This window comes from Centruroides vittatus, unplaced genomic scaffold (genome assembly GCF_030686945.1).
Source record: "Centruroides vittatus isolate TY-2023 unplaced genomic scaffold, ASM3068694v2 scaffold_435, whole genome shotgun sequence".
Lineage (NCBI taxonomy): Eukaryota > Metazoa > Arthropoda > Arachnida > Scorpiones > Buthidae > Centruroides > Centruroides vittatus.
This window is the reverse complement of record NW_027122708.1, coordinates 6,412,396-6,438,573: the sequence shown is the minus strand read 5'-3', so window position 1 is coordinate 6,438,573 and position 26,178 is coordinate 6,412,396. Positions and strand designations below refer to the sequence as shown.

At 28.3% G+C, this 26,178-nt stretch overlaps 1 protein-coding gene across 2 annotated transcripts in view; it reads left to right on the top strand.

Annotated features, from left to right (window-relative positions):
* put (activin A receptor type 2 punt) overlaps positions 1 to 18,418 on the top strand; it is an 85,157-nt gene extending 66,739 nt beyond the window's left edge. Inside the window, exons 10-12 of one of the 2 annotated variants that reach the window (XR_010882852.1) lie at positions 7,988 to 8,315; positions 17,454 to 17,723; positions 18,188 to 18,418. Coding sequence is in view for 1 of the 2 variants with exons in the window: in XM_067287151.1 (XP_067143252.1) it covers positions 7,988 to 8,088 (101 nt within the window). In the remaining variant the exon portion in view is untranslated. Of the gene's footprint in view, positions 1 to 7,987; positions 8,931 to 17,453; positions 17,724 to 18,187 lie in introns of those variants that run through there. The other variant, XM_067287151.1, reaches the window with a different exon arrangement.
* Positions 18,419 to 26,178: the final 7,760 nt, after the last annotated feature.

The following is a 26,178-nucleotide window of genomic DNA, read 5'->3' as shown; positions in this document are numbered from 1 at the left end:
TAGATAATGTATTTTGGACCAAGTGAATCTAACAACAGCTGCTGATATTTTGATTTGGAAAAAAAATTGACCTTGACTTTAATGCAATCTTTAAAGACAATTTTCTACTATATAATTAGTCATGTGCACCACGATCATTGGTTGGCGCACTGAGTTTCAAACATCAGCAGCACAGTATTTACGCCGAACTCTATTGGCTGCAGCGTGAATCGGAGAGAGAAAAGAAGCACTCATCACATATTACTTTGAAAAAAGAAATAAAACTGACAATTAATAAACACTGAAAACTGACATGTGCAAATGAAGATTACACTAGAAGCTAGTGATGGGACAATTAATCAGAATCAGAAAAAATCAAACATTTTCCAGGAATAATTGGAATCAAGCAAATTTCATCACGATTTCCAATTCTTAAAACAATTCTTCCACATTTAACAAGAAAATTATTTGTTTTGGTCAAAGATTAAGCATTTTTTAAATTACAATTAACAATTAAGTATTCGTTTATTGGAAACTTTCACATCAACAAAGCAGAGAGTACATGATGATGTCTGTCATAGTGACTTTTCTTTCATGTAGTCAGAGCGATGAGAAATTTTACTTGGTTGGTACTAATTATCCCCATTTTAAGAGAGATTGGGTGACATTACGGTTGACATTTTGCTTTTAATACATATACAGATTGGTGGTCAAGCCTGACCAGGCTTGACCACCAATCTGTGTATATATTAACTCGTTCAGACTCTGGCGAATTAAATACTTTTTAATTTTAATGTAGTTAAACATAAAAACGAAAAAAAAATTATAGAAATGTGTTAATTTTGAAGAAAAAGCTTCAAAGTACAATTTCCTTTGTCTCGCCTTAGCGCGAAACTTGACACCGATGTGTCATTGTTTACACAGCTGGATGACCTTGAGAACAGCTGGTGTCGTCTTTCGCGGGACATTCTCATGAAACTCTCGGGAGGAGAAGGGTAAAAAGTAGGGTGAATACTAGATGGCGGTATATTTCTAAATATTTTTTTAAAATTACGATTTTAATTGAAATTTCCGACCCCCCGGACTTAATTAAACGTATATATAATAAAATCTATTAATTAAAAAAATTAAAAAACTATTGGATGCTGTTTTTGACATCAGAAAATAGCTTTAAATAACTTTACCGAAGTAAAATCGACGCACTAGAACTTTAGAAAGATGAATAAAGTTTTATAAAAAAATCCCATAAAAAAACCATTAAGCGTTAATTGCGTGTCATTAAAGGTTAATTAAACTCGCAATAAAATTTTTTCGCGCGGGTAAAAATTTTTCAAAAAATTTGGAGACTTAGAAAACATCCGAAAAATCAAAAAAAAAAAAAATTTTTTTAGGGGTCCTAAAGGACCCCATTTTTTGTAACGCTATACAACTTGCCCGAGATATCTCGGGCTAAGGGCTGAACGCGTTAAAAGCAAAATGTCACTACCACACACAAATAACATAAATTTAAAAATTAATTTGATTTACAATTTGAAAATTTCAAAACAAATTTTAAATGTTTTTAAAATGGTTTGTTTTAATTTTTAATTGATTTCACTTTAATTAATTTTGTTTTTATTTTAAATTTTATTTTTGGTTTTGGTTTTAGATTTTAACTAAGGCCAGAGTTTTAACTATTAGTTTTAGTTTTTATAATTATTTTTAATAGTTTATATTTAATTTTGCCTGCATTTTTTGAACTCTTAATTGCAACTTCCTTTTTTTGTGACAGCTGTAGAAATTGTTTGTGTTGTTTTGCACAAACAATAATCAAATTTAAATTTATTTTAATTTTTTAAAATGATTTTGTTAATTTATTTTTTATAAATCTGTCTGCTTTTTAAAAATTTTAATTATAAGCAAATTAACATTGATTGAACTATCAAGCTACCTAGTTTCAAATCCAGGTAGTCAGTGGCATAGCGAGGGGGGGTGCAAGGGGGTGTATCATGCACCGGGTGCCACTCGCAGAGGGGTGCCCAAATGGTCTCCAAGACAAACTATATGTTTCTGGAGGGGGAGGGGGTGCCAATAAAGTGTTGTGTCCCGGGCGCCAGTTATGTTTGTTACGCCACTGCAGGTAATCAGCAAAAATATATTTAACAGTGTTGGCAAAACAGTTTAAAATACAGTCAAACCTGTTTTTATGCGGGGGATAGGGACCGCATTAAAAAAAACGCATTAAAAAAAAATCTTACGAAACTTCACGAATGGCTGTAAATAATAGTTTTCGCGACACAATTAAAAAAATATTTTTTTTATGCGGTCAACAGGGACCGCATAAAAAAAGTCTCACATAGAAAATAACTCAAAACCGTACGAAATAGAATTTATTGACAACAGATGTCAGCACTTGACTGCATCGTCTGGTCTATCGTCTGTTTTACATATTTTTGTCCAGGTGGTGTTTTGTTGACTTAAAAAGTAAATTTATTTCATTTTTCGCATATTCATGCAATAATATTACTATAATAAGTGCATTTATGCTATAATAAGTTTATTTAGCTATAATAAGTCAACGTAAGACATGACGAATCGCACGAGACTAGTCGCCAACTATACCGCACAAATTAAAAATTCGCATTAAAAAAATCGCACAAATAAAAATCGCACATAAAAGGAGCGCATAAAAACAGGTTTGACTGTATAAACAAAATTATATAATATTTTTTCAATTGAAATATAAAATTATTTTTAATATTCAGTAAGTTTACTTATAATGATAAAACAACTTTTTCATTATAATTATAAAAGTTTTTGTTATGATTCTCAGATTATGCTGTCTATTTCTATTTCAAAACTTGTAAGAATTAATATATTATATCTTAATATACATGGGATATTTTTTAAGTAATGACCATTTGGCAATATCTTTTAAAATGTACATGTTCATAATTTTGCACATGTGCAGTGTCTCCTGTCATTCTTTGCACACAATTTGATGCCATTTTGAATCATGTCAGGAGTGTGTGTGTTTTCATGTTGTGTGATGGAAATGTTGAAGAAGATCAAGCAGTCTGCTGCCTGTGAAATAAGGTACATTATTTGCTTCCTGGCCACATGAAATGTGAAACTGGCAGAGATTCATTGCCATATCTGTGAAGTTTATGGTCCAAATGCTTTGAGTGAATAGCAAAGTTCTTAAATGGGTAAGACTGTTTAAGGAAGGTTGGGAGAATGTGCATGATGAACCAAGCTTGGGTCATCCGTTTGTAATTGTCAATGATATTGTGCATGCAGTAGACACCACATTTGTTGAAATGGTGAAAATGTGGAAAATTAACTTAGAAACAATTCACCAAGTTTTGTGGTCAATTCTTTACCAAATTATGTCAGAAAACTTGGACTATAGGAAATTCTGCTCTTGATGGGTTTCGAAGATGCTTACTGAGGAACACAAAATGAAGAGATTATCGAGTGCTTTGACATTTTTGGCCTTATACTATGAGGAAGGTGATGAACAGATGAGCCACATTGTCATGGGTGTCTTGCATTCAAGCAGCAGTCACTGAAGTGGTGACACACATCATCTGTTTGACAAAAGTGAAATTCAAACATTCTCAATTTGCAAGATTATGTCAACTGTATTCTGGGACAGACATGCTGTTTTGCTGTGGACTTCATGGCACAAGGGACAGCAATAAACGCTGCTGCATATTGTAAGACTTTGAAGAAACTTTGCCATGCAATCCATAATAAACATCATGGCATGCTGTTTGCCAGAGTTCTGTTGCTTCAGGACAATGTGAGGCCCCATACTGCTGTTCTAATGCTCTAGTTGAGTCTTTTGGCTGTCAGTAATTCGATCAATCCCATATAGCACAGACCTGGCACTGACAGACTACCATGTCTTCATGCATCTAAAAAGGTTTCTTGCTGGCAACTGTTTCCAAATTAACGAAGAAGTGGAAACAATGGTTCAGGAATGGTTAACCTCTCAGGTGGCACACTTCTATGGCACAGGTCTACAGAAACTGGTCTCATGCTACAACAGATGTTTCAACAACAATGGAAACTACATGGAAAACTAGCCAAAAGTATGTAGAATCTGAGAAAAAATAAAGTATTTGTAATGTTTAGTAGTTCATTTTTTATTGTAAAACAGTTCTTACTTTAAAAATATCCCTTGTAATTAGTCTTTTCTCTTGCAGTTTCAATACTAGGTGGGGTTGAAAACGTTAGCAGTTGTATAAACACCTAACACTGGATTGTCAAGGTTTTTGTGGAAGAAAGAATCAATACTAGGTTTTTTTTAATCTATTGTTGATATTTATATTTCTAATCCAATTTTTACACACACATGTGCCATATTTTTGAAGATTGTCCAGCATGTCAATCTATCTGGGGAGACCATAAAATCACATATTTCCGTATGGTAAAAACTGGCATGCTGGTTTATTCTAAGGGAATGCCAGAATATCAGTTTGTGAGGTTATACATCCCTCTTCAGAGGGTGTGTAAAAAACAAAACAAGTTACATCGTGTGGCATCTTATAGACACCAGTTTTTATTCTAAAATTGTGAAACTGTTGGCATTACATAAAAGAACTGCAATTATATTTTTAATTTCTGCATTTTGTTATCTTTCTAACAATGTAAAATACTTGTAGAATGCTGAAAGTGCTTTGTTTTTTTCTTTTGCAATTTGAAAAAAAAATGTAGACATAAATTCCCACTGTCATCTGTCCATCTGTCTTTCCTTAATCTCAAGAATGGAGTTAGATAGATGAAAGACGAGACCAGATATAGAAACTTTAGAGGTAGGAGGCCCCAATTAACTATATAGGAACTTCTGATGCAAACTGGACGTTGTTATTTCAATTTAAAAATTTCCTCTGAAAGTAGTTAATAGATGACCAGCATTACTCTGTTGCTAACAGGAAAAGTTTGATGTACAGGGACAAGCCACTAATAGTTTGAGGTGGAGAGCATATATTTTAAATTAAATAAATTAAAAATATGATTAAAAATTGCAGCCTAACATTGTGACGATGTCACAATAAATAGTTGCTCATTATCGTCTATATAAAAATAGACAAAAACGTTAGTAAATTTTTTCTTTTCATAATGCTGGTGTTGTTTTTGTGCATCGTGTGTTTATACAATCCCAGTTTTGGAGAGATACTAATTGTTTGTTATGTTTGTTTTATTGTAATTTGATCCAAAAAATGCAAAAATAAACATATCAAATTTTAGAAACTTGCTGTAAATTATCTCAACTTACAAAATTAAAGTGTGCTGTATGTGAAATTTGAGAGGAGAGTGTTATCTTGAAAAATAACACTCTCCTCTCAAATTTCACATACATTTCAAGGTCAGAGTAGAAAAACTTTATTACTTTGGCTGCAGATTGTCAGTGCAGTCCACAATGACTAAGTCTACTACTACTAATTGTATTATTACACTGTAAACGAAAACTCTTTTTGGTTGTAAGTCAGTCAAATTGCAATGTTATTTTATTATGCTGGGAAGAATATTTTCTTTAACATTTACTTAACAACTAGTTTGTTACATATGATTAATTTTTAGTTGCAGTTTAACTGGCATGCCAGTAATCGTGTGATTTCTGGCATGCTGGTCAATCCATAAAAATATGGTATATATAAACAAAATACAATGGAAGCTCATTAGTCCAGCACCTAAAGAACCAGAGTTATGCTGGATTATCGAAAATGTTAATTATCAGAAGTTTTATGCATTTTCAAAATTTAATAAGCAGTATTTAGATCTAAATGTTAGACGTGACTATACATTTTGTATCAGTATGTGCTGCTGTATGCTTTTGAATTGTTTATGCACACACTTTAATTACTCTGAGGATGATACATTCCATGACTATACACTCAAACCTGTTTTTGTGCGGTATACCAATTTGATTGAAATTCATATACTGCACACAAAAAATCGCACAAAAAAAGACAGCACAAAAACAGGTTTGAGTGTACTGTTTTAAGCTTGATTGAAAAATTTGCAAAAGCATTAATAGATGCATTGTAAATGTTGATTATTTGCAATAATGATTCATATGCATATAATAATTTTCCTGACATGTTCTGTATTTTTGTCCAAGGTCTTTAGTGCAGTGTGTGTGTCCAAACAAATTTTGATTCATTAAATACTAGTATGCTAGTACAATCCCAACATTGCAAACAACCTCAACAAGAAATACCAAGAACAACCACTGGTAAAAAACCAGCACCCCTGAATTTTAGGTGAGTAATCTACAACAAATTATTAGACTACAACTACAGAGAGATTGCCAATGCTAACAATGTTTCCTAAGTAGTCAAAAGGAGCCTTACTATATACACGTTGCTTAAGAACAAGGAGCCCTCATAATAATCAGTCTTCTAGGCATGTATATTATCCCTTTAACGGACCAAAGATTAGGCAAGACGATACAATACATTGGGAATACAACAAGACCATTATACTAGTGTCTCCAAGAGTACTTAAATTCAATTTAAAAAAAAAAGGCCAATCACCACTACTCTTGTTACTCTAGCATTAGAAACAGGTATTCATACCCATATGGATCAAGCAAGGCTATTACCCCAAATGATGGAAAATCAGATAGTTATCATCTAGAAAAGAATAAATTTTTAAAGCATTGAAGGACAACTCCTCCATCAACTACAAAAATAACAACTTCCTGGTACATCCATGGAGAGCCTTGATGGAAATCCAGCATATGGATTTTCTCATGGCCTCAATTCTCCAATCAGTGAGCAACATCTAATATATTAATGTTTCCAATGCATGTGACATTCCAAATTTTGAAAGAAAGAAAACATTTGGTCTCCAAAGTTATTCTAAGTTCAAAAAATTAACATAACTGGATGATGATGGATTAGACCAGCATTTCTCAAACTATGGGTTGCATTAAAATTTTAATTGGTTGCTAAAAGATACTACCTTCCACATAAATACTTATAATACTTGTATTAAAGAAATATTTTCTAAGAATTAAGAACAATAGATGCATCTGTTACATACTGAAAATTTTTAACAACTTATTTTCTTATAATTATTATCCTCATTTAGTAATAAATTTAAGATTGTGGAATGTATGTATATGAAATTGATTTCTCTTTTCTATTTTGAATAATGTGAAAATAGATATTTTATGTGAGGTCATAGTCATAAAACCATTTAAGTTGCAATGGTTTTGAAAAATTTTTAGGTTTATTGTAATATATAACAATAAATTATAAAAAAATAATGAATGAGTTTTGGCACAAATCAATAAATAAATTATTTATTTATTTGTGTATATACAAGATGAAATTGACAAAATCTCTTACAATCTGAAAAGTAATTTTAAAAATGGGTTATTACAAGTTATTTTTTTTTTTATAAACTTAATGATTTTTCAAAGTAAAATAGACACTGAATAATTTTGAAACACTGTTTTATTTACAATCATCAGTTTTACATGTTTTAATATTTAAATTTCAACTTACTTCAATTACAGTTTTTAGTATTATTTGTTACAAATTGGAATTGGCCTGAACTGCTCTTAATAGAAATGTATTCAATGTTACATTTTACACACAGAAGTTATTTCAATAATGCATAATTTTATATTATAAGTATTTGGGTCACAGAACCATTACAAATATATTGGGTTGCACAAGTAAAAAGTGAGAAACACTGACTTAGACCATTTGGCTGGTTTGTTCTCCATACAAACTAACAGATATTTGCTGGAGTTTGGGTAAGAAATATATTATCATTGAACAATACCAGATTATCAACTATATTTCAGATTTTTCCAGATTACCAGATATTTTGGAGTATCAAATGATGAATTAACAAGCTTCTACTGAATATCAGATTTAAATGAATAACTACAACAGTTTTAAATATTAATAATAATTTAATTGAAAAAGATTAACTAAATAAAATTCAAAAAGGATAAAATGCTTTTATTCATTTTGAACTTTTTTATTTTTTTATTTACTTTTAGTGCCAGAGCCACAAAGGAATGCATCTACCTCAAATATAAAATCTTCAGCTCCAGTGTCAGAAATTGATACAGAAACAACACCACAAGAATCTACTATTTGATTAATTCTTCTAGAGATTATAAAGGATTTTTTCAAATCCTTTCATTTCTCAACAACCCATGTCATAAATTAATTTTTAAAATGTTGTATGTACAAAGAACCTGTTCTGTGGATGATTATTAGTCTGTCTTTGCAACATTCCCCTCATACGAGTAACCCATTAATCTTCCTGTGCCTTCTCATCATTTTGTAGTACAAGGAAATTTTTTTATCTCCCAGAGTACAAAGGTAATTTTTGGCAACGATCAAGCACCACATTTGGTGTTATAGTACAATTTCATTCATCAGGGTGCATTACTTTATACTGTATATGTTATATATAAATTTTAATGCAGGAGTAGCACTTTCTTAGATTCTAGAGCACAAATGAATTTTCAGGCTAAAAATATTACATATTTAAAAATATTAATTATAAATATATGTAAAAGCATGTAAGAAAATTGTGAAAATGAATGAATGAATGAATGAATTTGTGTGTGTGTGTGAGTTTTATGTAATTCATATTTAATGGAAATGACTTTTCTTTTCCTTAATAATTAGTTTATTTTCAAGTATTAAATTAGAATTCAAAATCTTGAAGTGTTGTTGTCTATTCTAATATTATAAATAGTAATTTGAAAATTGATATCAAATAATTTTGTATAGTGTTAATTATGTTTAATTATGATCTAGGTCCATATGATTATTTTTAGCAGGGACAACAAAAGCATTACAAATTAAATTTGGAATAAAAAAAAATAAATAAAATACATTTTATAATGAAATGTTAATTTATATATTTGTCAAATATGAAAAGCTTCCAAAAGATTGCTAATTATCAATAATTTAAAATAAATGACAAATAATGATGAATTTAAATATTGTACCTTTAATAAAATAATTATAGACTCATTCCAAAAGTTATATTTATTTCAGAATGAATTACTGAAAAATTTATTTTATGTCATAACTGTAGCGTGCAAAACAGTTTTTATTAAAAACAAGATACAGTTTACAAAACATTCCATTAAAAAATAGAAATTTTGGTTTATAGATAATATAAATTAGGTTTGCAACATTTTTAAGTAGTATGTTTTAGTTATTTTTAAAATAAATTCAGTTTTCTTAAATAAATTTTTAATTAAAGAAAAACTTTTTATTCATTTATTCTTTTTAAAAAAGATGAGTAAATGTTTTCTTTAATCAAAAATTTTGAAATGGTAATCATTTGTAAAGAAAACATGTACTGTACAGGGTACTTAATCTCTCTAGATTGTATTCAATAGATATAATTAATTTTTCATAAATATCTTATGTTTTTTAAATATAAGTGTTTTGCTAATCATTAAATTTTCAAATTTATTTAAATAATTTATTCATTTATTTTGTAATAAATCAATTATATTCAACTGATATTATTTTGAATAGTAATTAAAAGTAATATCCATTTTGAATTACAATTCATTTACAGTGTATCTTATATTTATTAAGATATGATATATAATATTGATTGACTCTAGGACAGGTAAATTATGAATTCAGTCTAGCTATTTTTAACATTATAATTATTTTTAATTAATTTATTCTGATAAATTTTTATTACATTCTGAACTTTTTTATTTTTTTTTTCTGTGTTTTGTAAACAAATTATCATATACTAAATTCATCAGATATTGCCTACTATTTGCACAGTGCATACATCAACTTCAAAAATTCCATTGATACCAAACTTGAATATCTATTTCAGAATTTTTATATAGGATATTTAGTGTATACAATTCTTGCAGAATTTGAAAACGAATGCATAAGTATTTTTCATGTGTCAGATACTTTAATTTCATTCAAGAAAAACTATTAAAAAATGTTGGGAATATTTTTTATTACAAGAAATTTAATATTTACAATATATAGTTAGTTGAGGATTTACTTTAGGGATTCTAGAATTGAAATTGAGAATTGTTTTGAAAGCATTCTATATGAAAAATTAATAAAATTGTTTTAAAATTGAAAGAACAATATTTTTAAGAATTTTGTATATTACTTCATACCACATTTTGGTACTGTAGATTTGAAAAATTGTGTATTTTACTATGTCAATCATGCTGCTTTTGATGCAAAATTTAGCACTACCAATTGTAATCTGCCAATCCTGCTCTCCAGCATTTATATTTCAACTATTTTATTCCTTAGAAAAACTAATAAATGTATAACAATTAGTAAATTTGATCTTTATTGTTTTGCTCAAAAATGTTTGAATTTTTCAAAATTTGATTGTCCTAAAATATTAATGTTGAAATAATTTCATTCTTAATCGTAACAACAACAAATCAACATCACAGACATAACTATACTAAACACCCACATCTACAACATACAAAATACATAACACTGAAAAAATTAAATACTCAGAATTCACTCACAAAATCTATGGAGAATGATAATGTACTTATTATGCTGATAGTTCTTTCCTGAATGGGTATCATATCCTACACACTACACAACAGTCTAGAAACATTAGGGCTTCAACAGCATATATCATACTACAGAAAGCAGCCATGCTAACACATGTCATTCATATAGTCAGGAAATTCTTAAACACACACACACATACAAACTGCATGTAAACAATAATAGTTCGTTCCGTAGCTACGGCTTGACCTTGGTTTGGCATGGCACTATATACTAGTATCAGAATATGTACTGTGTAGAATCACTCCAGTAATGTCAGTGTAGTAATAATAGTATTAGGCACCAGTATATATTCAGAGTAGGATACATTCCACCAACACAATAACAATAATAAATATGAAATAAGATTAGATTTTTTCAAACAAAGTTAAAATATTATCTACAGCACTTAATAAAGTTTGTAATTTTTTTCCCTATATGTCTTGTATATGCTGAATATCCTATATAAATATTAGAATAAAGCTTTCTTATTCTAATTAGAAATAACTGAAAATCTTTTTATATTGAAGTTTTTCAACCAAATATAAATTATGGAAGTGATCTAATAGACCTTTTCAGCATTATAGTGGCTTTAAAAACATTCTAGAATTTGTGAGTTATAGAACATTGATCATCATATTTGATGAATCAGTTAGCATATCATAACAAAAGTATGAGTATTAATAAAAAGATATTTATGCAATTTCAAGAGCAAACTTAAAGTATTGCATAAATAATTTGATATTTTTTATATTATTTATTAAATGATTAACTACTATATATTAACTGATTTTAAATATTATAATGCAGCATCATAACATAATAAACACAATTATGAAAGATTGCATATTTTTACCAGATGTCAATGCTCATTAACTTTTGCTATTGAAAATTATATTTTATCTTTAACAGTAGAAAAATTTTGACTGTTGTCAAAGTAACACACTTTTTTGCAGTAAAATGCATTGAAACATGTTTCTAATGATTTTATTAAGTGTTTTATAAAAATTTAATATTAAACTCTGTATTATGACTAATTTTCATAAATAGTTTAGTAAAAAAACTCCATCATTTAAGTGGTTGTCATGCTCTGCAATTTTCATCCATGCAAGTAACTGCAACTGCAAGAACTGTTCCCATTAACTACAAATCCCTTTCAAATATTGTATGAGTGAAATAATATGAATAATGACTAAAAATAAAAAGTTTGTCATCACATGGATTGCATGCATGCAGCCAGTGAGAAAAATCTTTGTCATTATAACTAATTAGAATGGCAATCAATTAGAAATATATGTTGGAATCTAGAGTACAGAGGGTTTTTGTTATTTTTTAACAAATTTATTACATGAGAAGTCAATGTAACAAACCCTCATGCAAGTTTTTTATTTGCTCAATGTGCCCTCTCTTACCTCTGTAAATTTCCCAATAATGCTATATCCATGAATTGAACACCTGACCATTTTGACATCAATCTTGGATCACTCCTGTTTGCAAACTTTCCAAACATGTCTAACATCATTGCTTTTTGGTTAAACAGCTTCTGTTTCAGCCAGTTAAATCCAAAGAGCCTCCTTGTTGATGTAGCTAATTCTCATTTTCTGATGGAGGTTGTCAAGATATTGTTTGATCATTGGCAGATATATGATCTTGCTTTGTCAAGATGCAGAAACAACTTTGTACATCTCATTGGGTACATACAGTATGTGGTAGATGCTCTTCAAACAGTGGTTTTAGAATGTGGTACTGCTCAGATATTTTCATTTTCAGGGGCACACTGAAAATGAGTGGGTCTCTTCTCAATAAATAGCCCTCAAGCATGAAAACTTGATACTTTTCTCTGTATTGCCATACCCAGTTTTTTGGACAGTCTTCTCTGCAAATTTTGTGGGTGCCATTACAGTTGAGAAGGTATACCTAACACTTATCCAACGTCACAGCAAATTCACTTCTTTCACCTACCAATTAATTTTCACGTAACTTTCTTGTGTTTATCTTGTGATTCTCTTTGTCAGAATCTGTTTGTTTATGAACATCAATCTTTACCAGTATGTCCATATTCATATCTTTGTGAATAATGCAATTAATGAACAATAGTGACACTTGACAATTCTTTGTCAGTGCTGTTTGGGTCAGAGTATTTGATGTGGTGATGGAATTCTTTACTTTCCTGATGTTCTAGCTGTAATTGGTCATTGTTTCTTTGGAACTGGTTGGTTTTCTTTGTGTGATTCCAACATTATTTCAAACATTAGAAATTGTAGCTTTAGAGGTATGGGTTAAAAACGGTTAAGTTTACCTATGGTAGTCAAAATGGCGGCACTTCTGGTAATCTTGAATTAGGTCACTTAGTGACGATGTTAATAGAGGGAGCTGTGAAATAACATGTTTTGATTTATGTAAATTTATCAATCTGACTGTGGAATTGTTTGTGTTAATATGCAAATTAATAAGGATGACATAATTAGTGAAATATTGTCGTAAAAATATTGTAACCTTTATGGAAGCGTTCTTTACAATTTACTTACAACCAAGTAATTTAAGTGAAATTTATGTATAATTTTTTGTTAAACAATACATTCATTGTTAAGTTAAGGGTTTTGTTACTATTAATTAGGTAATAATTAATTATGTCAATATTAATTCCCAACGAATTTTGGTCCAGATGCACCATCTATAAATTTTATCAGTTACTTGAATTGGACTATTCGGAATTAGGTTTGGATCCAAGGATTAATAATGGTTTTAAATTTGCTGTAAGTTTAGGATTACAGCATATTGAGGATGTATGCAATATATGTTCAAAACCATGTAAAATAGTCTATTGAACTGATAGAAATTCATGTGTGTTACAATGTTATAATTGCATGTGTAGTTTTTCAGCTTTTCATGGAATGTTTAAGGGCAAATGTGGTAATATTTCTTGGGCTGTAATATTGTCATTTTTATGGCATTATATGGGTTTGGAATGCACCTCAGCAAATTCAGCTCTTGCTGCAGGTATTTCTACAAAGGCTGCTGTCGATTGGTCTAACCATATTGCTTTGCACAATATGACCACATTTAAAATTGGAGGACCAAATAAAACCATTGAAATAGATGAGGCAGTAATATGTAAATGTAAATACAAAAAAGGGCATAAACTGAAATGTACAAAATGGGTAGTAGGCGGAATATGTATGGAAGACGATAGTTGCTTTATTTGCCAAGTAAATGATAGATCTGAAAACACGCTAAATTGGGTGATATCTAAAATTGTAAAATCAGGTAGTTTAGTATTAACTGATGAATGGAAAGGATATAAACACATAAATGACCTGGAAGGAATAGAAATTGAACACAGAACAGTCAATCACTCAGAAAATTTTGTAAACCCAAGAACGGGGGATCATACTCAAAAAATCGAAAGATTAAAGATTATGGGGTTATCTAAAAAATTTTAAAAATTTGCTGAAGCATTATACAGAGGATCTTTCGGACTCGTACATGTATTCTTTTATGTATAAAAAGTTCCTGAAATGGCCATCAAAAAAGCCTGGAGAAAGATTTTAAATTTTCATGAAGCATTTAAGTATGATATATCCGGATTTCGGAAGGATACTGAAATGGAAAGAACCAGAGACTGTGCCTGCTGCTCCTGTTTCTAATATTAAGAAGAAAGAAAAAAAGAAAAAAGAAAAAAAAAAGGCAACAAAACTGAGAAAAAGAATAATAATAGAAAAAAAAGAACGTCAACAAGTATTACGGAGTCAACTTCGGTAAGAAACAAACGTCAGAAAAAAGCAAATGATGATCAATAATGTAAGTAATTTTATTATTTCATATAAAAACACATTTTTAATATTATAAAAAATCTAAATTCAAATTATTGTAACTATTACATCGTGGACTAATATTTTGGTTATTACGCAATCTCAAATCGCATTCAAAATGGCATCCGGAAGTGCCGCCATTTTGATTACCATAGGTAAATTTAACTGAAGTATGAATGCTATCCTCTAGAAGTCTCTTTTGGATTTTGCTATGTTACATTGGAAGTGTGAAAAAATTTCAGACCACAAACCCTGTTCTGAGGTCAACATGTTGGAATGAAAAAAAATATTCGAATGCTCATGATTCAAATTTCAAAATAAACAAAATTAGAATGTCACATGTGCAGTAACAACTGGAAGTGCTTGCTATTTTTTCACTAATAAGGCTGCAAACTCATTCAAAACTAACTGAAATCCTCTGTAATATGAATGGAAAAATATAATGCTAATAAAATTATTGCTCTTCTCTTTTTATTGAGATACATAAATTATGGTTTGGTTCATTTATTACACAATGTCAATTGTAACTTATTTTGTTATTGTTAGAATATCATTGGCCAGTGTATAGAAAGTGTTGCAGTTGCATCTCAAATCTGTGACTACAGGTGTAGACATGCAACTTTTAGATGTGGTTATAGTTGTTTGTGCAGCAGAAAATTACAGTATGACCTGATTTAAGAAAAAATAAAGTACATTAATTTAATACAGAATCCTCACAAAGCACCTTAATTCGCTGAGACTATTTATTTTGAAACAACTAATGTTTTCAACCTACAGGCCATCTTCAAGTTTACGTAACTTTTGGAACAATAGTTACAAAGTGTTCCAAAATAGAACATTGAAAATTTTAAATAAAAAAGTAATATTGTGTACATTAATTTAATAAATTAAGTATCCAGTTATATTTTTGATTCCATATAATTTATTTCCATCATACCAAATATTAAAATTTATGTTGAATAAACTTCAGAATAATGAGTCATAATTTTGAAAGATAACTATAATTTTTTTCATTATATTCTTCTTAGTTTTTTGGTATTAATTAGTAAACAGTAATATATAGGTTGTAATACTGGATGGAATAAAAAAAAATGCACCCCATGGCCTTTAGTAAAAGATGAGGCCATCAGGTCTTGTCTTTTACTAAAGAAAGCTTACTTTTTTAAAGTTTATTTCTGGATTTGTTCTATGTTTTTTTAATTTTTCATCTTAGTTATAACATTTTGATTTACATTATAGTTTTCTACTGTAATGTGAGATTATATAAATAAGTTGAACAAATTATTTGCTATTGTTTAGTAATGAATAAATGTTCACAGATCTAGAGACTATGAAAAAGTAAAACTGAAAACAAGTGATTCTGATAATGTAGCATATATAAAAGCACTAAAGTTATTGTATTGAAAGTAAAATTTTGCTTCATGTTCATAAAAATTGCACAAATTCTACTGGAACTTGCATAATTTTTAAATATATTTTAACTGGATAATATTTTTTTATATCACTGAATCTCCATTTTATTTTAAATAATTCTTGAGCACTACAAAATATATCTTAAACAATACAATTTTATAAATAACTATTATAAATATATAAATTAATATGTTTTTTAGTAGAAATATTGTCAAAATATATTACCTTAAATACTTAAGAACAGTTGCTGTAATTTATGTTAGTTCATTGGAATTAATTGATTAAATGATCTGGAAAAAGTGATTTCACTTTCAGAAACTTTAACTGTCTAGTATCTTTAATTTATACACAATTATAATATATCTGTAATAAGATTCGATTAGAAACAGATTAGAGCAACTACAGTATAAAAAATTTTATATTAAAATTTATGGTTAATTTTAGTTTAAATATATTAATGAAAATTTCGCTATACTGTTATTTTTTTGTTCTTTGGTTCAGTGATAATTTTTATCATTAAAATTTCATTAAATTGATTTTTTTAGAAAAATACATAGAAAAGATTATATTTTGCTGACTACAGTTTACTTTTTTGACCTGTAATAACTGTTCTGTTAATGTTGGTAATTATCAAAATATTCTGCTTAAAGTACAATAGATACATGCTTTATGCCACTCTTAGCATCCTGGAAATGTCATGTATCAAAGTGACATAAATGAAAAATAAATTATATTACATTCCATGGGATATATTCCATGTATTCAAAAATTGAAAGTCATAAAATAATGCAAAAATTTATAAAGTCACGATTACAATGTCTATACATATATTACATTTATTTTGTAATAAAATATTAATGGGCATTTGAATACTATCACAGAATGGTGTGAATATGTAAGAGTTATAGCTTTTTCAGAAAATTTGTTGTTTTTATATCTTAATCATTCATTCTTTTCATAATCTAAAAGTTTAGTACGCTAATTATTAGCAAGCAATATGCATATTTCCCATTAGCTGAATATCATAAATTTCAATAATTAATTATTAAATTTCAATATCTTTTTGATAATTTTTTTCCAAAGTGATATATAATAAATTGCATAACTTTAAAAAAAAGAGAGATTTTTCTCTAATTAAGAATGAAAATTAAATCAACAGTTAGCAGCTTTAAGATTTAAATATAACAAAACTTTAATAGTATTAAATAAATACATTAAAATATTCCATCAAATGGCTTCCATTTTATATTTAAACTATTACTTAATTAAATGTAATTACTGATTAACTCCATTTAGAAAATTTTAAAGATAAAACAAAATATTTTAACAGAATAAAAGAAGAATTTTTTCATTAGAATAATTTATAAATGATATTCTCATGCAAAACTCACATAATATACTGAAATTTTGCTGGGATAGTACATTTAAACAATATATTTTAAAGTATTATGAGAGAAAATGAATAAGTATGTGCCAAAAGTATTAAATTGGACTTTACTATATGTCAGTGTAATACAATTTCTTTTTAAGCTGAATATTTCTGAAAAGAATTAAAAAAGAATATTGTCTTAAATTTTTATATTAAGTTATGTATTTGATATGATTATACATTTTTTCAGTTCTGTTATTTTTAAGAGGAATTATTTCTCAAATATAAAATAAATATGCATCCTCATTCTTTGCTTTAAGTATATAAAGTTTTATTCCTTTACAGTAAGAAGTACAAATAACATAGAAGAGAAAATTTGAAATAAATTTGGAAAGAAATGGTTTCTTAATGCATTGATTATTGTAATAGAAATTATTTAACATACAGTAGAATTTGTGTTTTAACATATTTTAAACAGTAAAGGCTGGTTTATAGTCCTTGACATTGTTCCATCATGTTCATTGACTATATTCCATTTCATTATAATATTTGTAGTGTTCACATTCCACAGTACCATTGGCTTGATGCTGGACCTCACAATGGTCTAACACAGTGGTTCCCAACCTTTTCTAGGATGCGGAACACTTTTGTGAGCAATTTTCTTTAGCAGAACACTTACTTAACTTAATATAAAATACATAAGCTTGTCATCAGTTATTTTATTAGAATTGAGCAGTTATAATTCAAAATCTCTACTCATATTATTAACTCCAATTCTAAGACAGGAAAAAATATACCTAAGTAACTTTAATGGGAAACTTGTGCCTGATGTTTTTTACATATTTTATTCAGTTTTTATCATTGCCTTTATCTTATTCGAAACAGTAGTACACTCCATAAGTACGAGTCGTGCATATATATTTAAGTTTATGAAAATTTTATGATTTTAATTTTTTGATATTTGGCGGCTCGAATACGATTGTACACTTTCCGATTTGTGACTAAATCTGCGGAACACTTGGGAAATGCTAACGGAACACCACGGAACACTGGTTGAGAACCACTGGTCTAACAGAAAGTTCAGTTCAAACTTGATGTTATTCTGTTGATCAAGAAACAATAGAAATGTGAAATGGTATCACATTCTGTATTTGATATGAAGTACTGAATTGGCTCATCTCATACAAATGTAATATAGAGAATATTTGAGATTTGTATGATAAATTGTACAACAAATGCTGAAAAGAATCATGTAATTTTATATAAAACTTGGATTTAAAAGGGTATTAAAAAAAATAATATATTACAAGTTATTTGTTTTCTGGAGTAATAGATAAAAATTAAGTATATAAAATAGACCTAATAAATAATTTCATTATGTCAAATTTATTTGATAGATATTATTCTGTTATTACTGTTATTTATGTTAACAAAAATAAATAATAGTAAATTTTGAATATAACTACATTTTGGAACAAGGAATATGTTTACATCATGTGTAAGCAAGTATCGAATTGAACTACAACAGTTTTGTAACTATCAAATATTCTATGAACTGTTGAACTACAACAGAACATTGTTCAGGGAACTTCAGCACACCTCAGCAAAATTGTAAAATCTAACAGAAATGGATTATAAATCAGTCTTAATATTCTGATTATTCATAAAAAATTTCAATATCTGAATTTCTCTTCTTCATTAATTTAGTCTTTCATTTGCCAACAGATAATGGATGTCACAAAAATTATCACTACTAATTGCTATCATGTGATAAAATGATTGGGGAAAATATATCTGTAGAAAAACGATTTATGAAATAATCAATTTATTTAGATCTTGATAAAATTAATTTTGAATTTGTCTTAAATTTTATTTTTATTTTACCATTTCATTATTTAAATATTTTAATGAAACTTGTATAATTTTGAAATAATAGCTTTCTTTTTTCTAGCTATATCAGTTCCGAATGAATAAATAAATAAACTAATAATACTTTTTATTACATTTTTAAGATGATGATGATTTATAAATACAGTAGAGCATTGATTATCCAAATACTGATCAATTGAAACATCAGTTAACCAAAAGTGTTCCAATTGGCAAATTCAAATTTCTGCTAGTGCTGTGGTGCTGCAGCACTCTCCCCCTCCCTGCCAACCTAAACTGTAGGTCTACTTTAATGTACTACTTTATATAAAGTATGTAAGGTATGTATTTTTAAGACGTGTGATACAAAATACATACAGTACAGTTTAGTGTTTAATATATTTTTCATAAATGATCAGTTATCCGAACAACCCCAGTCCCGAATTGTTTTGGATAATCGATGCTCTACTGTAGTAAATTTATTTTATGATATAAAAATCAACATCTTTAATGCATTGGTAATTTAAATGATTTTTTACTAATGTAATCTTTCATTAATGATGCAGCAGTCAATGTTTCAATGTTACATAAGAGCATGTTCTAAATCCTACAAACATTTGAAAAATCTCATTTAGAAGTAAAATTCTAAACAATTAGATTCCAAATTTGAGCGAAACGCAAAAGTTTCAAATTTAATGTATAATGGTGCCTTGTACTTTGAATACTAAATTGAGAGAAATTCACTCTGGAATTTGAATGATGCTTCTATGTTTGAACTGTGTGTGCAGTGAAAAAATGTGCTCTCTGCATGAAAACAATCCATTTTATGCATAAGGTATCTCTTGTTCTCATTGTGAAAGCATCTGTTGCATTACCCATGTTTTCAGTGCAAAAACAAAATTATCACAAAGCATAAAAGCAGTACACATGTAGTGGATCTGGAGGCAATGGGTCTCCATCATTCTTAAGAACAAGGAAGCAAATGTGGCTATAGTTCTGACAATTTTGACCTCCAGGAGATTGCACATTATTGAGGCGATGGAAAAACTTCTGGTGTGGATAAATGAGAAGCAATTGGCTAGTGATATCATCTCCAAGAGGATTATTTGTGAGAAAGCCAAGGTAATAATGTGATGGTTTACTTTAGGAACATCCAGAAAAGTCACCAACACTAAATAAACTACATTGGAAAGGTTCTCCATAGGAAAAAAGGAGAAGTGAACCAAAACTCTTAATCAGTAGTGTTAAGAGGCAGAAGAGAGCAATAGAACATCATAAGTACAGTTATTGGGTGTTTATGGATAATGACTACCTTTCCAAACAGTAACCTTTTTCTTCCTTTCCACCAGCTGCATAGGATATCACCACTCCTCACTAAGGTACTACAGTGTTGGGTATTAGTTGACTAAATTTTCAACCATGATTGAAATTGATCAACTAAATTAGTCATGACTAATTTAGTCATTAATCATATTTTAATATTAGTCTCTGAATTGGATTGTGTATTAGTCAAATTATTTTTCAATCATGCCTGAACTGAAGACTAATAGCATCACAGCAAATGGCAAACCCAAAGCTGTAATTTACTTTATTAGGTTGCAGTTATCAAATTGCTACACCTATATGTTCCCATTTTGTCCGTCCATGATCTGTCTGCTCATTTGTCTGTCCGCAGATGGCCAACAGATGACAGTGGGAAAGTATAGGTCTTCAATTTGAAAACTGCAGCCCAATTTTGTCATCAATATAACTTACATATAATTAATATACTAACTGTTATAGATAATTTCCATAAATTATATTGAAAACTGGACAAATTAAGTCAAATTAAGAACAATCCATTTTACAAAAATATTGTTGTAACATAGAATTCAGGGCGAAGTGTACATTACTATTTCAAGCTTTGCAACTTTGTATTGTAATTTTAGACAAAGAATTCAAGTATGTAGAAGAAAATTTGCAATGCCGTAAACCTATTGCAGAAGCATTTAGATATTCTGCAGGGAGAAAAATATGCATACTATGGAATCATTGTATCTACATTAGTAGCTGTAAGATGTAAATTATAAAAGCTAAATACACTTGAGTTCCATTACTGTAAGCCTATTATATGCTCTTTTTGGAAAGCATGAATAAATGATTTTCATATATTTTTACTTTTTTATCTGAAGAATCTATAAATGCAGCAATAGTAGCATTTATGCATCCAGAATTCAAGAATAGATGGTTATGTATACCATGGGAATATCATGATAAATTATTAACTGCCTGAAAGATGGGTGTTATCCCACCAAAATACCACAAAGATTTGTAAAAGAAAATGAGATTTCCGAAAGCCATTTGGATAAATTTTTTGATTTTGCTGAAGAAAACGCTGCAAATTCTAGCTACAATTCTGAAGCTGAAGTTGAAATAGCATATTTTTTCAATGACCGAAGAAATACTCTACAAATACTGAATAATTACGAGCCTAATTAAAAGCTATTTTCATAAAATTTAACACGCCACTACCATCTTTGGCCCCAGTAGAGAGATTACAGTATTCAGTTATGCCACTAGGATGAATTTGCTCAAAAGTAACAGATTATCTGATCAAAAATTTGAGCAAATGATTATTCTATGAGCAAATTTGTATTTATTCTCATAAATTGAAAGAAATGACATTTTATTTCAGTTGAAAAGTGATTATTCATTATTAATAAGAATAAATACTTTCATTTTATTATTCAGTAATTACATATTTTATTTATTGTTTTCATGCTTTAATTTATTATTTAGGGTATTTGTGTTATTTTTACCTTAAATTATGTGTATTTGCTGTTTAAGTTTATCAAAATGGATATTGTTAGGGTCTGGGAATGGATTAATTCACTTTCCGTTATTTCTGATGAGGAAAATTGATTTGGACTTTGAATAATTTAGTGTTCAAATGACCTCCTGAAACAAATTAAATTCAAAATACAAGGCACCACTGTATTAACAGAAGTTTGAAATTATCGCCATAAAATGATATTATGAATAATCTGGTTGTAATTACAGCCTGTTTTATATTTCATATATATTTTCTTGTAATATTACCTATTTAACTTACTAGAACCTATAAAAATACAGTATAAAGTTTTTAGCATATATTGATTAGTGTGTTTCCATTTCATTTTTATACTTTTTATTAATATTTTGTCTTCCAAGGAAAATGCACCAGTATAAATCAGTTTACATTTATGTAATTATAAATATATAGGGTGTCTGGAATGAGACTGATATGTTTTAAATCACTGCCAAAATTCAGTGCATAAAGATAAATGTATTTAATGTATTATGTAAGGAAGAGCAACTATATAAGTTTTCTGTAGAATTAATTGAGTTGCATGGAGTAATTAGTTGTAATGCTGCAGTCAAGATTGTCAAAATGCACATTGGCTCAATGGAAAATGCAAACTATGTGGTGGTATGCTAAGACAAATTTTGTTGTGCAAGTGCAGCAAAACGTTTGTCATGTGCTTGGAAAGGATCCACCATCACAAAAACACCATCAAGGCATGGAAGGAACAGTTCCACAGGAAGTGTGTTGTAAAACATGGAGATGAGAAACCCCAATTGTCAGATGAAAATTTTGAGATGATCAAGAAAGCTTTCCACTAAAGCCTACTGAAGCACATTTGTCAGGCAGCTAGGCAACTCAGAATTCCCTATTCAACTGTTTAAGATGTGGTATATCAGTAACTATGCTATTCTCTGTGCAACAAGAAGAGCACTTGTGGAAATCTTATAATTTTATATGAAAACAAGTAAAGGTAGAACTGAAGGGATTCTTACAATAAAAGTTGTGAGTTTGTCTTGAAATTGCATACCCTACTTTTATTGTAGTTCTTTCCTAATTTTACTTATAGCTTTGCAAAATGGGTCAGTCTCAATTCAACATCCTGAATATCTAGATGTATCTTAGGATTACATTTATTAAATCATTGAAAAATCCATTATTTTTAAATTAAGAAAATGTTTAAAAAATATTTTTATACTTTTTCATATTATTAGCTTATACTTTAACAAGAACTAATACAAATTAAGTAGCAATTACATTATAACAAGTCATACTTATACAAATAGTAATTCTAAATATTTTGTAGAAGAAATACAGAGTAATTACTCTAATTGAAAGTTTAAATTATATTACTTCCTTTGATCATGAATCAAATATATAAAGTATTAAAATTTTCTTATGATAAAATCTTGATATTTATATATGTATTTTGTGTTTCAGAAGTTGGAATGCAAGGTATTCTGAAAACTTAATCAGCTTAAATTATAAAAATTAAATAGATTTATTATTTATTTCTAATAAACTAAACATAAATTTGTATAATATAAAATTTTCTGGGCACATGATATGTTGTTTATAAATGTTAATTTAATCAGTCTAATGAATATGTAGAAAATTTCTAAATTTAAAATTTGTGTTTGATCTTGTTAGAATTGAACTAAAAATGAAGTTGTTAATTCTAAAAATTTTATTTTAAAATAGGAAATGATTTTACATTTTCAAATGAAATTTTTAAGATATAAAAATTTATACAGAGTTCTGTTTTAAATTATTTTATGTATCAGAAAGAAGTATATGAAGATGAAAACCAGATCTTGTAAAAGAGATAAATTATATAATATAAATTAATAGTATTATAATTATACAGGGTCTGGCAGAAAAATGGGCAATTATATATAGACTGTTATTAACTTTTGAATATTTTTAAAAGAATTTTCATACACAAGATTTCAAACAACATAGTTTGCCATTTATGTTTTGAAGATGATATCATGCAAATGTCTATCATTCATGTTCAAACACACACTACATTTTTGTCATACATAGTGGCACAACATATTCCTGGTGCAAATTTTCGCCTTAAGAGTTTTAATACAGGGAGATTATAAAGTCTGTATACATTTTTGTGAAAATGGTAACAAAATCATATGTAGGTTATGTGAAACATGCTGGACCCAAGAAGAGAGAATCACTATGGTTTGGGCATATTTGAATGGATTAACGTATGTGAAACTATAAAATCTTCCTGTTCTACAGCCTTCAGGAGATCAAGACACATTTGTTGATGGGAGGCATAATCCTCCTAATCCAGCTTATGCAACACTTAGGCATGGTATTAATGAGTGTGTAATGGAAGATCTTCCACACTGTTAGTTGCACCATGCCAAGCTCCCAACTTAGCCTCCTGGTTACTGATGAATGATTCTGTGTTATTACAGTATCTACATATTGAGCCATTTTGTTGGGTTTCCTGGAACAGTGAGCATTGTGTACACTATCCATTCACACCTGAATTTGTTAACCAACACTCTGATATTGCCCTGGTGGGAGCAGGCTTCCTGAATTTCTAGATGAAGTGTGTTGGTACTTCTGTGTTTATTAATTTACTCAAACATGCACAAACCACAGCAATACTGTTTTCTTGGGTCCAGTATGTTTCACATGACATGAAAAAACAAATGGTTTTGTTAGCATTTTCGCAAAAATGTATAGACTTTATAATCACCCTATATTTTGTGGCAATTTTCATATCCAACATTCTTTGTTCACAAAATGTTGAAACTCTGAAGGCAAAAATTCCTTATGCAATCAATGACATAACTGAGAATATGTTAAACTGCTCTAGGCATCACATACTTTGAAGATGTGAAGAGTGTTTGCACATGAATGACAGTCACTTGCATGATTTCATCTTCAAAACATAAGTGGCAAACTATGTCATTTTGAATCTTGTACATAAAAATTTGTTTTGAATATTTTAAAGTTAATACCATCTGTTGCCCATTTTTCTGCCATATCCTGAATAATTAATAATCCACTTGGTACAATTTTATAGTCCAGTTTATTTACATAATGAAAAAAGCCATATAAATTGCAAAAAGTTTTAGAATATATTACAACATAATTTACCAAATTTGAATATATAATAGTCTCACCAAATATTACAACGTATACTGTAGTTCTTCCATAAATTTTATTGTAAATAAAAGTATTTGTTATATTTTTATTTTTCTGAAACAGTACATTTTAATTTTTATCATTTATCATTAAAATTATTAGCTAATTTATAATTAACATTCAAAAATAGTTTTTTTTAAGCAGTTCAAATTAAGAAATAATTCAGTTTTTTTATTCATTTATTATCTACCATTTTATATATATTATTTTATTTCAGGCCCAAATTGAAGAATTTTCTTTGACTTTTCTTCAAAAGTAGTAATTTCTATTTATTTGTATTTCTAAGCAATATGATGATACATTTTTTACTTTTATACTGAGATTGGATACATTTATCAATGTACTTACAATAAATTATTTGAAGAAACTAAAAATTATAAGTTAGATATTTGATAGTCTTATATCATAAAATAATTAATTTTTAATTTATCTTTTATATTTGTTTTAAAAAATACTAATAAAATGAATGAAATAAGACAAATTATAATTAACATTAATTATTGTTGCAATAAATCTGTTTTATATATAATTTGTAAAAGAAAGACTTCCATAAAATTGTTACATTCTATAAATTTAAAAAAATCCAAGATAAAGGTCAAAATATAAATGTAATATTCCAAAACAGTAGCATAATATATATTATTGTATTTACATTAATTACACAAATTAAAATAAATTTTGTGTTTTCTCATTTCAAAGTATTTTATTCTGTTAATTAGAGAGACTTTATAAAGGAAATTTGATAACAGATGTTTTAATGAATAGAATATACATTTTAAAAAAACATTATTTTATTCATTCAGGATGATTGTGATGATTTATTATTATTTAATATAATTTAATATAGTTTTTGGATGTCAATTGAAAACATTTGAATAAATATACATACATTCTGTTTATCAGCCAATTTGTTATATTCAAGTGAAATTTTGCTTTTTATAAACTATCATTTTATAATAGAATTTGTAAAATTCATACACTTCATCATTTTAAATTTATATAATATACTATATTTGATAACAGATGTTTTAATTTCAAATATTATAAAAAACATTTTGTAGGTGTTCTCATTTCATTGAGAGATATAAGAGATAGAATTTACTTTTTCAAATTTTGTAGATTTTTTTTAATAATTAATTTCTGAATTATAGATTTTATCATTACGTATGAATATATAACATTACACAAGATGTAATGAAACTCTGT